Raw genomic sequence first — 14,885 nt, 5'->3', positions numbered from 1 at the left:
AAAAAAGAGGCACAGGTAGAAAATGGGAGTAATTTGTGGTTTATTTTTGATCTCCAAAAAGATCAGAAGGTTTTTCTCAGGAAACCTGACAGAGAAGACTTTGTACCAGTTGTGCTTTCCCTCTTAACTAAGAGATAAGGCATAGGTGATAACTGTGTGAGTACTAAACCCTTCCCTCTTGCAGCTGGTTCTAGAGGAGCAGGAACTGATTTTCCATTTCAGAGCCTTAGTGTTGTGACTCTTGCTCCAGGCTTTCAAAAAACAAGTGGAAATTCCTAGCTCTTTGAATTCCATGGAGTACGCTAGTGCTTAGCTTGTCACTCTTGGGTTTCCTTTACCTGAGAGGTACTTTACTCTTCCTTTGAATATCCCAGACCTTCCAGCAATAAGGAGTATCTCTTGATCACTTTTCAGAGTTCTTGCTTGATCAAGAACTCCAATGGATAGAGAAGATGATGGCCACACCATTGGCAAGGCACCGTGAGAAAGAGATGTGAACAAGAAGCTCTCTTCTCCTCCTCTAGGCTTGGCACAGGCTCTGGAGAAGTCAGGACACGTTTGCCCAGCTTAGGAACAGGGAAACTTGATTAGGCCGTTATCAGACACTTAATTCTCATCCAGTGCTTCCTGCACAGGAGCTTCATTCAGGCAGCAATGGCAGAGGAGTGCGGTGCACTCAGCTCCTGTATTTAATGTTTTTATTTCAGATGCTTGTGCATGGCTGCCAGGAGCAGATCTCTTTGCAGACAGCTCTCCTGATGTTTGCCATCAAGATCTTCCCTCCTTCACAAAGACTTCTTGTAGCTTTGTTTTCCAGGTGGTTTCCCCTCCCTGCTTCGCATTGACTGTTCAGGTTCCCATGCCATAAAAACATTTCTCCTGGGAGGACTATGTCCTACCCAGGAAAAACCACAGGCATCTTGCGTTCTTTGACCAGCAGAGGGATCCCGAGCCCTGCAAGAAAGGCAGGAGTCCTCTGCCGTAGCTTTGAAGCAAATTGCAAACGATTACAGGCAAGGAAACAGCATTTAAAGGTTTGAGTTGGTTCCTGTCAATGCTTGCAGTTTGCTGTCTGTGTGATGAATCATTACCTGTTCCCCATATACCTGTTACTGGTCACCCAGCGGCTGCCTTAATGTGGGTGAGAATCTTCAGGACATTTGTGAAAGCACAGGGCTTTTTTAAAGTATTATTTATAGTTTTAAGTTATTATTCTTTACCTGAATTTAGTAGTGTTTTGGGTTTTATATCCAACATTTTTATGCTTACTTCTTGCTGCCTTTTTTAAATTTGATTTTGTCTTAATTCTGTCCCTATCCTCAGTTTACTACTTTTAAATCTGTCCTTTGCACAGCAGTGGGATAGCTGGAACAAGGGGCGGATGGAGGATAGAGCAATTAGAAACAGCAAGTTAGAAAGAGCTGGGATTGGCAATATGTCTGGTTTGGATACTAGAGTGAGGAACAGGAGTTGTTACAGGCTGTTCTTTGCTGAAATCTCTAGCTGTTGTGACTTCCAGACAACTCTGTGTGGTGCTGAGGTGCCACGCTAAGAGTCATAGAATTCTTTGGGTTGTTAGGAACCTCAAAGTCCATCCAGTTCCACCCCCCTACCATGGAGGGGACACCTTCCACTGGATCCAGTTGTTCGAAGCCCCATCCAGTCTGGCCTTGAACACTGAAGAGCAGTGTTTGAACACATCCCCATTTAAATAATTTTAAGGGTGGCTCATTTAGCTTACTTGAAGGTAACTCCTGGTTGAACCATGTCAACAACCCGTCTTGGTGGAAAAAAAGTAATTAGAAGTAAAGTGGCACACCTAGGTTGTAAACTAACACCTCGGCCGCTTTATTTGATCTTGTGAATGACCCTTGTTGTGCCTTGCAGGAGGGCTCACAAATGGGAGCGGCCGCTACATCTCTGCTGCTCCTGGAGCTGAAGCCAAGTACCGCAGTGCGAGCAGTGCCTCCAGCCTCTTCAGCCCCAGCAGCACGCTCTTCCCTTCGTCTCGCTTGCGCTATGGGATGTCTGACGTGATGCCCTCTGGTCGAAGCAGGCTGCTTGAAGACTTCCGCAATAACCGGTACCCGAATTTACAACTGAGGGAGATTGCTGGGCACATCATGGAGTTCTCCCAAGATCAGCATGGATCCAGGTGGGATTAAAAACCTTGTGCTATGGGAATCTTTTGGGACAGCTGCTCTTTTGAGTTACCATTGTTTCCAATTTGCATTGCATCCTGAAGCAGAGGCAGAACAGGGAAAGGAGGGTGTTAAAAGCCAAGCAGTGTAGCATTCTGACCCTTCGTTTTAAAGACTGAGTACAACTGCTGATAGCAGGAGTTCTTCCTCTAAAGATTTGCTTAGTAATTTGTTTGCCATTCCCACTGGCTAAGCTTAACTCATTTTAAAGAGCTGTCTGGATGCGAGACCTTGCCGTGTTAGTCTATTTAGATCTGTTTTGCTTGGAGTGAGGAGGTTTCTGGGGTACCAACAGTGATGTGTGGCCATGGATCTCATGGCTGCAACCACCCTCAGTCTTCAGATTGATAGAAAGGGCAACTGTGCTTTAAAGATTAGTTTTGCAAGAACTCAGCATGTGAGGCTTTTGGGTGCAATTGTATTAATAAATGTGTTGAGGGCGTATGTGCCAGTGGCATCACCCCAGCCCTATTTTTCAGGTTTATTCAGCTGAAACTGGAGCGTGCTACCCCAGCAGAACGTCAGCTTGTGTTCAACGAGATCCTCCAGGCAGCTTATCAGTTGATGGTCGATGTATTTGGAAATTATGTCATCCAGAAGTTCTTTGAGGTAAGTCCCCACTCCCCTGCAAGACTCACTGCTGTCTGGAGTTATCAAATGAGCTTGTAGAAGCCCAGCTGACTAAAATGGTGGCCATCTGTCCACGCTGACATTGTCACCTCCCCACTGGCTGTTGCATCATTCTTGTTGGAGTGACTGTGGTGTGGGATTTCCTCTGAAAAGTAACACTTCTGCTTTGAGATGCAGAAGGTTCAGGAATAAACAGCAGCATATCCAGGGGACAGAGGTCCAGTGAGGCTTCTCAAGGATCCTGTGCTGAACTCTTGGTACTTTTGTGTTTAGGAACAAAAGAGAAATTTCTCCAGTGAACATAATCCATTGGAAGAAAGTGGTGTGTTTGCATACCAGGAGGCTGGGCAGGCACCCACCTCCCCTTCTTGCAACTGCTCTGCTCTTTCTCCACCAAGCCTTGGTGGTTCTGCTCTCCAGTAATTTTATATCAGCTTTGTCAAGGGTAGCGAACTGTGATACGTGTCACCCCAGTGGAACCAGCACCTTTGGCTCTGAAGTCCATTTCACGCTTGGCAGCACGTCTAACAGACACAGAGCAGCTGCCTGGCTTGTGCCTGCCCACACCCATCGAGGTGTGCTTGGTATTTTCTTTCTTTTCAGTAGGCACAACGTTTTGTGTTTAACACTTTGTCGTGACGGCGTGGGAGTGTTGTCATGCTGCTTGGCCGTGAGTGGGTTGTGCTTGTAGTGATTGGTTTTTTCTCTTCCCAGTTTGGCAGCCTGGAACAGAAGCTGGCCTTGGCAGAACGTATCCGTGGGCATGTTCTCTCCCTGGCTCTGCAGATGTACGGCTGTCGGGTGATCCAGAAGGCCCTGGAGTTTATTCCCCCAGACCAGCAGGTAATTGTAAGTTTCAATTTTAACTTTCTTCTTGATGTTTACTGTTCCTTGCCATTTGGTGACCTGATCTGTGGCCTCCTGTTCCTCTTGTGGCTGGTGTTCTTTTGGTTTGGTTTATAGCATGCTTGTTACGTTTTGTGTGCATGATGAGTATGTGACACCATTCTTGAGTCTTCTTGTCATCAACTTGTTCCGCTTAACTGGCCATAGCGTTGGTTCCCTTTTTATTCCCTGCAATCAGATCACGTGTGTAAGGGAAACATGGTCTATTAGAAGATATTTTTAAATCCCTGGAAGGAAGCAATGCCAGCGTTTTGCCTTTAATATTCCTGAGATATCAGTGCTTTGATATGTGGGTCAGTATTCTGCTTTCCTGCCGTGAGATGTATGAGGAGTTCCTAGTTCTTGTTGAGCCAGGCCTGGCACTGGAGAGATGTGGATGATTGCCAGAGTCCCACTCAAAGCTCATTAATAAAGCAGATACTCTAGGGTTTTATGAACAATGAATTAAGATGAAAAATATGCTAGGCAAGCTAGCTAATAAAGGTGGTAGGAATTGTAATACAAGAATCTGAGTGTAGGTTATTAAATTAAAACCTGACAGAGGCTTTAGGAGCACTCTTTCCTTTTGGGTTGAGCCTGAGCCTAAGCTGTTACCTTAGGGTGTCAGCTGGGTGGTGGCTGAGCTCCAGCACTGCCTGGATTTGTTGTCCCAGGATTCATTGTCTTCCTATGGAATGCTATTTCTGAGTTCTCTGTGCTCCTGAAGTGCCTGGGTTTGCATAGGCTGCAAAACTGAACTCATCTAGTTTTGTGGTATTGTTAAATTCCCCAAACTGTCTTTCTCTGCCGATTGTGAAGGTTTTGGCCTGCATGTGTGGCAGATGAGTCACACCTAAACGTTATCTGCTGTGATTCCTTAATTACCATGCAGTATTACCTTGCCAGTGTGAAGTATAGCGGTTGTCATCCCAGTGCTGACCCTGTTTTAGTGACGTATGAAGCTGATACCTGAAAATTTGTGATGTTTGGGCATTTTAGATAGCTTTCACCTTGAGGAGAACAGAGGAGGAAATGGGGGATTTCATTTCCTCCTGAAATTATGTGCATCAGGAACAGGTTCAGGTTGGATATCAGAAAAAAATTCTTCACAGTAAGAGTCATTGGGTACTGGAACAGCTGCCCAGGGACGTGGTCGAGTCGCCTTCCCTGGAGGTGTTTAAGGAACGGGTGGATGAAGTGCTGAGGGACATGGTTTAGGAAGTGTTAGGAATGGTTGGACTCGATGATCCAATGGGTCCTTTCCAACCTTGTGATTCTGTGATATCTTCAATTTGGACACTTAACTTGTGAGAGGACACTCATGTTTAATGAAAGGAGTACTTCACTTTCATTTTGTAACATATTTTTCCTGGAGGTTTCTGTAGCACAGCTCAGCACGTGGCCACTGGGAGGTGTCCAGTTTGGAATACACTGATGCATCCTTCATACCTTTCGTATTCCTGACAACATTTAGCAGTGAAAGCTTTGAGTTTATCAGCTGTGAATCCTGGTGGTGCTTTCTGTTTGTCTTTCCTCCTAATAGAATGAGATGGTACGGGAGCTGGATGGCCATGTCCTGAAGTGTGTGAAAGACCAGAACGGGAACCATGTGGTGCAGAAGTGTATCGAGTGTGTGCAGCCTCAGTCCCTGCAGTTCATCATTGATGCATTTAAGGGACAGGTAAGTCCTGACTCTCACTCCTTATATTCTTATGCATGGGAGAGGCTGTAGCTTATTCAGCTGTGTTGAATGCTAAATTTTATCAGTTGCAAGGTTTACACAGCAACATTAGGGAGACCAGAAACTCTTAGCTTAGGTCTCTGTTACCATTTTTGTGTGGGCATATGACAGCAAAGCATTTCAAAAATCCATTTTCCTGGAACATCTAGTATTTTTGGTGGGAAAACCAGTTTCTCACTAATTCATCTTCATAGTACAAGTAGTGAGCAGAGCTTTGTGATGGGTAGAGTAAACTTTCATTGTGATCCTCTCTGCAAGGATGCTTAGAGGACAGCTGTTCCCCAAGGGCTTCAGACCAGGGGAAAAATGTGAGTTTAATTTAGAAAAAGGCAGTTTCATTCTCTCAGATTTTGTGTGGTATCCTCTCCTGAATTGATGTCCTGGATATTAAGCGTGTAGCTGGTTTTATTATGCCTGTAGTCAGCTTGTCTTCCATTATAAAAAAGCTGGTTTGGGCGTTTCCAACTTCAACTTAATTGGTTTTAGAGGGGGACTTTGAAGTATTGAGGACTTTGCCACAGGGATGTGAGGATGGCCTGGGGTTGTTAGAGCAGGAACCAGCCTTTATTAGTTTGGCTGCTCCTGGAACAGCCGGGAAAGTGAGGACTTGCTTGGCTGTGTCAAAACAAGCAGGATTCTAGCTGGAAACTTGCTCAGCAGATTTGCTGGTTGGGGTTTAGCTGGGACCTCCCATGAGGGAGTGAGGCGAGGCAGAAATTCCTCTGGGAACCTGGTTGATGGCCCTGACGTTGCTTTGACCAGCCATCCCAGTTTCATCTGAACTTTCATATGGAATATTAAACGTACACCTCCACGCTCTTTTTCTGCTTTAATTGCACTTCAAGTCCTGTTTTCTACACAGTGAGCTCAATAGTTATTAAAAATATGTGAACTGTTAATTCAGTGCTTGGATTTGCTGTTTTTGTTAATTTTGCAACCAAACAGGACTTCGTGCTTTAAAACTGTGCAGCAGTAATAAAGTGTGTCATGGATTACCAGATCTGCTCATAAGAACATTAGAAACGAGAAGGAAGGTTCTTTGTTGTCCCTTCTCTGAAGTTCAGGGTTTCAAACAAATACAAAGAGTTTAGGATGATCCTTTGAATGTTTCATCTAATTCCTTACGCAGCCTAAAATACATAGCTGGCAAACAGTGTGCTGGGTTTGTTCTTCTGAAACAGTGTTTTAACGTAGCTTCTAATAATTCTTGGATGTCCTAGTGTTTTTATCAATAAAGAGGCTTTACCCTTTGTTTTCCTGTTTCATGAATGGGGAAGCTGGGGTACAGGGAGGGCTGTGATGTGCCTGTGGTCACCCAGTTACTCCTGTGGCCGAGGGAGCAGATGTTTCCAGGTCACTTTATGCTCATGGGAGCTGTAGTGCCACAAGCTGGCGTTACCTGCCATGCCCAGGGTAAAACTGTGTTCATTTAGTTCTGAGAAGTTTCTAGGATGCACAGACTAACAGGTGTGTTGCTGCCTGTGCTTGCCCATCTCTGTTGAATGCAGGTTTTTGCGTTGTCTACACATCCGTATGGCTGTCGTGTGATCCAGAGGATCCTTGAGCACTGTCTTCCTGAGCAGACCCTTCCCATCTTGGAGGAACTTCACCAACACACCGAGCAGCTTGTTCAGGTCAGTGTGGGAAGGGAGAATAGGGGATGGGAGTGCTGGGAGATGCTTCTAGATTTCTGCTTTGTATGGGGAAAGCTCCAGACAGTGTGTTTGGGACCCCAGCTGTAGTGCTGCGGGGTCGTGTGAACGCAGGGACTCCATTCCTGAAGAAGAATGGAAAGGACGTGGCAGACACTGAATGCATTGTCACTAATTGGTTTGCTTATGTGCAAATATCCGGCAGGTATCAAAGTTGTTGTTACTTTCCATTTTGAAAAGGATCTGAAGTATTGAGTGGGCATGTGTCCTGATGCTTTGCTCTAGAATCATAGGATGCTTTGGGTTGGAAGAGACCTTAAAGATCATCCAGTTCCACCCTGCCATGGGCAAGTACACCTCCTACTGGATCAGGTTGCTCCAAGCCCCACCCAACCTGGCTTTGAACACCTTCAGGGTTGGGGCAGCCATGGCTTCTCTGGGCAACCTGGGCCAAGGCCTCCCCACTCTCACCGTAGTTGATGCAAGGAGCTGATTAATTCTAGGAAAAGAAAGCGCCAAGTAATTGGGGTCCTTAAAATGGGCTGGTTTTATGCACACCCCCATGCCTGGCTGCATTTCCTCTTCTGTCCAATCCTTCTGACAACTTGTTTTACTAAGATTCTGGTATTGAGGCATGATGGAGCCCTGTGCTGTATGTGCACGTGTTTAATTCGTGGATCGTGGGAAGAGGTTGGGAGGTGAGGCATCAGGGAATGCCTCTGGTATCATGAAGTGGGAAAATGCCTACCTTGTGGTGTGGCTATGCACATGTTCAGAATATGAACACGTGTAAGGACAGTTTCCTGTTCAAGGACATTGTTTTGTGTTTATAATCAGTACAAAGATGTGTAGGATTTTACTTCTAGTAAAACTAATGCGCGTTTCTGTAGAGGTAGAAAGCATTTACATGATTTATTTAGTAGCTATTGGGAACTGGTTTGATATTAATGGTTCCTGTCCACCTTTTGTCACACGCTTCTGCTGTCTCCCAAACAGGATCAGTATGGGAACTATGTTATCCAGCATGTACTAGAACATGGTCGGCCTGAGGATAAGAGCAAGATTGTAGCAGAAATTAGAGGCAACGTGCTCGTGTTGAGTCAACATAAATTTGCTAGGTATGAATTTGTCCCTCGGAGTCCCCACACCCTGTGGGAGCATGGACACATGCTAGAACTGCAAAAGAGTTAGGGGTGGGGTAGTAGGTAGGTGAAAAGAGGGAAAAATAACTTCTTGCCAAACAACAGTGCTGTTTGTAGCTTCTTATAAACTGGGACGTGTGACTGGCAAGGTAAATTTTACCCGTAATGAAGGAGGATGAAGATGTGGAAGAGCAGCTCTAATCCAAGGTCTTGAACTTGACCAAGAGTTTTTGTGTGTGTCGGTGTTTTGTTTGTTTTGATGTTTTTGAGCAGTCACTATCCCTTGGGTAATATCCTACCCTAAGAGAATTTCACTGCCCCTGGGATGCTGTTTAGAAACCAATGTAGCAATGATTCTTTTTGATCCCACTTTTCAGAGAAGAATCTGAGCTTTTTCTATCCCAAATATTTTGGTCCTTTCTGAGACACCTGCATAATGATATCCTTGTGGGGAAGCTACCGCATTCTGAGGCTGTCAGTCCAAATCCTACAGAGCTACACATGGGTAGAAGCAAGATCCAGTGGATGTCGAGACAAAGGAATATTTCACACATCTGTAAATCCCTTTTGTGTGTGTTTCCATCCATTTGAATATGAAGGCTGAGCTCTTCAAAGGCTCAGTATTCCCCCTTTTTTATGATTAGTGAAATAGTGCTTTAATACTTCTGGACACAAGGGAAGTATAGCGTTAACAAGAATTAGAAGAGCGTGGTCTTTATGTTGTTATTTCAGATCTTTCCTCCCTGAGTTGCCTTGGTCTGTTTTTCTACACTCCTTTCCAGAAGGAGCATTAGTGAGTGCGGGGTGGCCCCTGAATTCAGCACTGGCTGCAGCAAACCACTGCATGATGTTATGATTCAGTCAGGGATGCAGAAGAGAAGACTAGCAAAACTCTCTCTCCCCTTCCACATACCCTATTTAACTTGGCTCTCCAGAGAGCAGGGATTAGTCATCTGATATATTCAGGAATTTTGGAAGTTCTCTGCCTTTGCTGAGATCTTTCATTCCTGAAGAAGCATTTCCCTGTTGTTCTAACCTTGGACCTCTGTTCCCGTCAAGCTCCAGTATGGAGAAAACCAAACAAAGAACAACGCATTGGCTTCCCTGATGGGCATGCTGTAAGCACAGGCACTGATCTCATACAGCGTCACTGTGGAGCTGCATGAATTTGCGTGAAATAAAACCTGAACTGATCCGTTCACCAAATTCCCACTCGTATCCCAAGTTCCTTGGACTGCTCTTCACATTGCTAAACCTCTGTGCCAGCACATATATCTGTCCCAAATGGTCTGCCCTTGCTAGAAGCGTAAGAGCTCTCCTTGGGGTTGAACAAAAAGCCCAGTAGGGATGATGCTAATCACAGATTTTCCTTGTTTTATTGTTACAGCAACGTGGTGGAGAAATGCGTCACCCACGCCTCCCGCACGGAGCGCGCCATGTTGATCGATGAGGTGTGCACTATGAACGATGGCCCTCACAGTGCCTTATACACCATGATGAAAGATCAGTACGCCAACTACGTGGTACAGAAGATGATTGATGTGGCAGAACCAGCTCAGCGCAAGATTGTCATGCACAAGGTAAGCAGCTACCGTCGATTGATGAGGATGTGAGGCTTGTCACTGCCACACTGGTTGCAGAGAGAAAATAGAGCTGAGGTGATTGCTTTTGCCGTTAGAATTTCCTAGTAACAGAGGTTTTTCAAAGTTGCTTGTTTCAGTAGTAGCTGAAATATGAAAATAGGAAATAACGAGATGCCATTTGGATTTAAAACTAACTGATTGCTTCTAGCAATCTCTCCTGACCCAGTAACCTACTTCTGCACTCGTGGTGTAGTGGGCGCTGCTGAAAACCGCCAAGGCTTTCACTGCAGTGGTGCCGTCAGATCGGTGCCTGGCGAGGGGCCCTCCGGAGTCTGGCGATGACGACACACTTGCCCTCACTGAGAGCTGATGAGAGCTGTTTTATGCGCTCAGTGGAGCCGAGCCAGACCTCAGCACTGCTGCCAGAGCTGCTGGCTGCATTCCGGAGGGTGGCCAGCGCTGCCTTGTCACCTCACATCCCGATCAGGATGGACAGGTTGGCTGGTAACACCACGCTCGCGGCGCTGCCTCTGTAGTGCCTGAGCCTGGAGCCATTAATCAAATTCTCTCTTTCTCAATTCTCAAGGAGGTTTTGATGAGAGACTTCCATGCTTTAGCATTGTGCTGCAGTGTTTGAATGCGTAACAGTTTCAGGACTTAATATTTGTCAAAAATGAAGACATTTTAGAATTAAATGTGCATTGCTGCCAGTCCTGCCTCCCAAAGCTGTATGCCTCCCTCGGGACAGCAGGCTCTAAAAGCCAGGTGATGTCTTCATTTTTCTGCTTTTAAAAGTCCCATTTGTGGCTCTTTATAACTGTAATGAATGGAAAAAATTAGACTTTTAAATGTATAGTAGAACTGAGATTATTTTCTCAACACCAGCTGGATCTTGGTCTCTTACTGGTAATAAAATACTTACTGACTGGCTTGGGAAACCCTGTATTTGTTTGGTTTAAGAGGAACTGTTAGGAGCTCAAATCCCAGTGAGATGAAGTGTAATTAAGTAAAATGGACCAAGTGATTGTTCTGTAAAAAGAAGTGGGTATTAATGTGCGAAAGAGCTGGGTTTTGCCTACACGAGGAGGTCGATCAGTTTGTAAACAACATCTATGCAGCTGAAATAATCCTCAGGGAGGTAAATTCCTAGGTTTAGGAATCATTCGGAGTGGTTCTTTGAAACCAAAACCTGTGTTAGTGCAAAAGAAATAATAAAATTGATTCAATGAGGCTGTGTGCGAAGGGACTTGCACAGTTGAACTGTATGCGGCTGACCTGTGGCTTTGCTAATCTATTTATAGAGGGGGTTATATTAAAAAAAAAAATCTATGAATGATCTTTACTGACATGTTCTTTTTCTTGTCAAGCAAAGCCTTTTGAATAAAATGCTAATGAGGGTATCAGTGTGGTCCCGGCTCAATAGGATTGGCTGCATACAAGTATTCCAGTTACATTATCAAGCTGAATGAAAGGCTGGGCAAACCAAGCATATCAGCTGTTGCTTTTGGGTTGTAAAAATGGCCATCTGTGCAAACAAGCAGATTGTGATGGTGTTAAAGATGGCAGCCTTTAACAAAAAAAAATAAATAAAATAACCAATTATAAGTTGGTTCTGTCAGAAAAAAAAAAAATCTTAGAAATGAGGATGAATAAAGACCAAAGTCTTGGATCTGGGAAGTTTTTCTTCTCCTTAACCCCTGAGCAGTGGCCAGATCTGCTTGGAAATGGGATGCAGGGAGGGCCAGGGGACCAATGTGTGATTGGTGCAAGATGGGTCCTTGATGTGAAATAGGGATGTAAAGGTTTCAAGGCTGAGCTGAGGAAATAGGATAAGTTTTATCCTGGCTGCAGTCGTTGCTGTGGCGTCGAAAGTGGCTTCTGCTCTAAAGCAGTGTGAGAGTGTGAAGTTCGCTTCTACAGCCTGCATCTCTGCTTAGAATAAATGTTTAGATATCAGATTCAGAAGTGAAACTGCTCCTCAGCCCAGGAGCACTGCGTGCCTCTCCCAGTAGCTCTTGCAAATGTACTGCTGAATTCATCCCAGCAACTCTTCTGGGCCTGCAGCAGTTGGATGCTCAGCCTGTAGCCTGGAAGAGGCACAGACCCTGCTGGTGCTCAGCAGAAGCTGCTCCATCCAGTGCCATTTCTGCCTCGGTGCATGTGTCCCCGGGCTGGGAGCAGTGTCGGGTCATCCTTGGGAAGTTTGGGTGCCCAGGGTCCTGTCTTTCCAGCTTCCTCTCTTTGGCCGAACCCTTGTGTTCATCCACATGCTCAGTTCCAGCTGGATTCCGGTGGTAAGGCTCGAGACAGTGCCACCTGCTTGACCAGAAATTCCTGCTAAAAATGACCTCAGTGAAGTTAGGGAATCTTCACTTAATTCACAGTAATTGATTGTAGAGTCATGGAATGGTTTGGGTTGGAAGGGACCTCAAAGCCCATCCAGTCCCACCCCTGCCATGGGCAGGGACACCTCCCACTGGATCAGGGGCTCCAAGCCCCATCCAACCTGGCCTGGAACCCCTCCAGGGATGGGGCAGCCACCACTGCTCTGGGCAACCTGGGCCAGGGCCTCCCCACCCTCACAGCAAAACATTTCTTCCTAAGTTCTCATCTCAATCTCCCCTCTTGCAGCTGAAAACCGTTCCCCCTCGTCCCATCCCTGCACTCCCTGATCCAGAGCCCCTCCCCAGCTTTTCTGGAGCCCCTTTCCGTACTGGAAGCTGCTCTAAGGTCTCCCCAGAGCCTTCTCTTCTCCAGGCTGAACAGCCCTGACTCTCTCAGCCTGCCCTCGGACAGGAGGTGCTCCAGCCCTTGAATCATCTCCATGGCCTCCTCTGGACTCTCTCCAGCAGCTCCATGTCCTTCCCTTGCTGAGGACTCCAGAGCTGAATGTGCTCTGTAGGTGGGGTCTCGCCAGAGTGCAGTAGAGGGGCAGAATCCTCTCTCTCAACCTGCTGGCCACACTGCTTTGGATGCAGCCAAGCATACGGTGGCCTCCTGGTGCCCATTGCTGCCTCATGTCAATGTTGATGTGATTAAAGTAAATGGCACTTAAATTTCAGGCATCTTTGCGGTCTCCTGCTGGTGGCCAGCGCTGACCGTACGGTACCCTAGAGCTCACTCAAGGTAGATATGGTCTTAATTTGGGTTCCTCATCTTCACTCGCTCTTCTTTTATCTCTTAGATCCGGCCTCACATTGCTACCCTGCGCAAATACACCTACGGCAAACACATTTTGGCCAAGCTGGAGAAGTACTACATGAAGAACGGGGTGGACCTGGGGCCGATCTGTGGACCCCCCAACGGGATTATCTGAGGGAGCAGACTGGGAGCAGCTCCCTGGCCAGCCGGCACCACAACCAGCAACCGACACTATTCCAGGCTACAGTCAGATAATGTTTTCTGGTTGCTCGAAAGGAAAAAGAAAAAGAAAAGAAGCCTTTGTAAATTTCTTTAATTTTATTATGCATAACATGTACTAATTATTTTTTTTAATTAACTAATTGCCCTGCTGTTTTACTGGTGTATAGAATACTTGTACATAGGTACCAAATGTACATGGAAGGCCACATTTTTTGTTCACTGTTGTATCTATATTCCAAATGTGGAAACTTTCAGGGTGGTTGGTTTGAAGAAAACAGACAAAAAACCTGTTTTTAATTCATCTGCCTCGCAGGCGACTTTTTTGCAAACCCCTTTTTTCTCCTTTTACTCAAAAGTCGGCGAGAAGTTTGAATTTTAGTTAAATGGCATTGAAAGCTGTTTATAATAAAAGACAAAAATCAACTTGCTAAAGCTTCGGTTTAAGAAAAAAAAAAAGAATTAAGTTTTTGAAACTTTTTAATTGCTTTATATATATTTTTTTTTTTGCTCAAGGAGGTGGCATGGGTGTTGTTTGGGGGCAGAACCCCCCACACTCAGAAGGTTTTTTAAGCAGGGGGACGGGTGCGTTTACTGCCTACTCGGTTTGTTCTGTTACCACAGAGAGACACGATTTGATTCTTTAGCATGAGGAAACAAACAAAATCCGACTCGGCTTTGGTCTTGCTTCTATAAATATCTAGTGTATACTTGGTGTAGACTTTACATATATAAAAATTTGTAGTATTTTCTTGTTTTGATGTCTGATCTGTATCTATAATGTACCCTAGTAGTGGAACATATTTCTGACTGTACAATTGTACATTTGTAAACCTCTGTAATGTAAATGTGGAGAAGTTTGAATCGACATAAAACCCGTTTTTTGGTAAGAAAAAAAAAAAAGAATAATTAGCCAAACCTGTGCATTTCAGTGTATATTCACACCTTTTATGGTCGTAGCATATAGTGTTGTATATTGTAAATTGTAATTTCAACCAGAAGTAAATTTTTTCTTTGGAAGGAAATGTTCTCTTTATACAGCCTAGTTAATGTTGAAAACGAAATACATGCTTGGGTTGATTTGTCACCTAGTGGAACGGTAGCGATCCTTTCTAAATGTTACACAAAAACCTGATTCAGTTCCAACTAGTGTTTTTTTTGAATCTTCAAAAGTAATGTTTTTGCTTCTTTTGTGACGGTAAGAAACAAAAAAAAAAAAGTGCAAAAGTACAGCCTCCCCTAGTTTTCCTTACAATCAGAGTCCCCTCCACCTTGTAAAGTGTGAATCACCTCCCCTTTTTGTACAGAAGATGAACTGTATTTTGCATTTTGTCTACTTGTAAGTGAATGTAACATACTGTCAATTTTCCTTGTTTGAATATAGAATTGTAACACTACACGGTGTACATTTACAGAGCCTTGTGTATATTTCCAATGAACTTTTTTGCAAGCACACTTGTAACCATATGTGTATAATTAACAAACCTGTGTATGCTTATGCCTGGGCGACTATTTTTTGTAACTCTTGTGTAGATTGTCTCTAAACAACGTGTGATCTTTATTTTGAAAAATACAGAACTTTGGAATCTGGCTTCATGTTTCGTGGAATGGGTTGGGGTGGAAGGGACCTCAAAGCTCATCCAGTTCCGCGGCAGGGACATGTCCCACTGGATCAGGGGCTCCAAGCCCCA

General features: G+C 44.9%; 1 protein-coding gene and 1 non-coding gene across 8 annotated transcripts in view; both read left to right on the top strand.

The window, feature by feature from the left end:
- The window catches only part of PUM1 (pumilio RNA binding family member 1), a 79,723-nt gene extending 64,944 nt beyond the window's left edge, over positions 1-14,779 (top strand). For 4 of the 7 annotated variants that reach the window (XM_054086176.1, XM_054086179.1, XM_054086178.1 and 1 more), the window contains exons 15-22: positions 1,888-2,155; positions 2,681-2,810; positions 3,546-3,680; positions 5,260-5,397; positions 6,966-7,091; positions 8,106-8,227; positions 9,639-9,831; positions 13,019-14,778. In XM_054086176.1, coding sequence (XP_053942151.1) covers positions 1,888-2,155; positions 2,681-2,810; positions 3,546-3,680; positions 5,260-5,397; positions 6,966-7,091; positions 8,106-8,227; positions 9,639-9,831; positions 13,019-13,150 — 1,244 coding nt within the window. In that variant the 3' untranslated portion in view covers positions 13,151-14,778. Of the gene's footprint in view, positions 1-1,887; positions 2,156-2,680; positions 2,811-3,545; positions 3,681-5,259; positions 5,398-6,965; positions 7,092-8,105; positions 8,228-9,638; positions 9,832-13,018 lie in introns of all 7 variants that reach the window. The other 3 variants (XM_054086180.1, XM_054086177.1, XM_054086181.1) reach the window with 2 other exon arrangements.
- On the top strand, positions 10,166-10,242 carry LOC128854340 (small nucleolar RNA SNORD103/SNORD85). Its single transcript, XR_008453378.1, has one exon. It is a non-coding gene; the product is annotated as a small nucleolar RNA SNORD103/SNORD85 (small nucleolar RNA).
- Positions 14,780-14,885: the final 106 nt, after the last annotated feature.

This window comes from Cuculus canorus, chromosome 22 (assembly GCF_017976375.1).
Source record: "Cuculus canorus isolate bCucCan1 chromosome 22, bCucCan1.pri, whole genome shotgun sequence".
NCBI lineage: Eukaryota > Metazoa > Chordata > Aves > Cuculiformes > Cuculidae > Cuculus > Cuculus canorus.
This window is presented reverse-complemented; position numbering and strand designations above follow the sequence as displayed.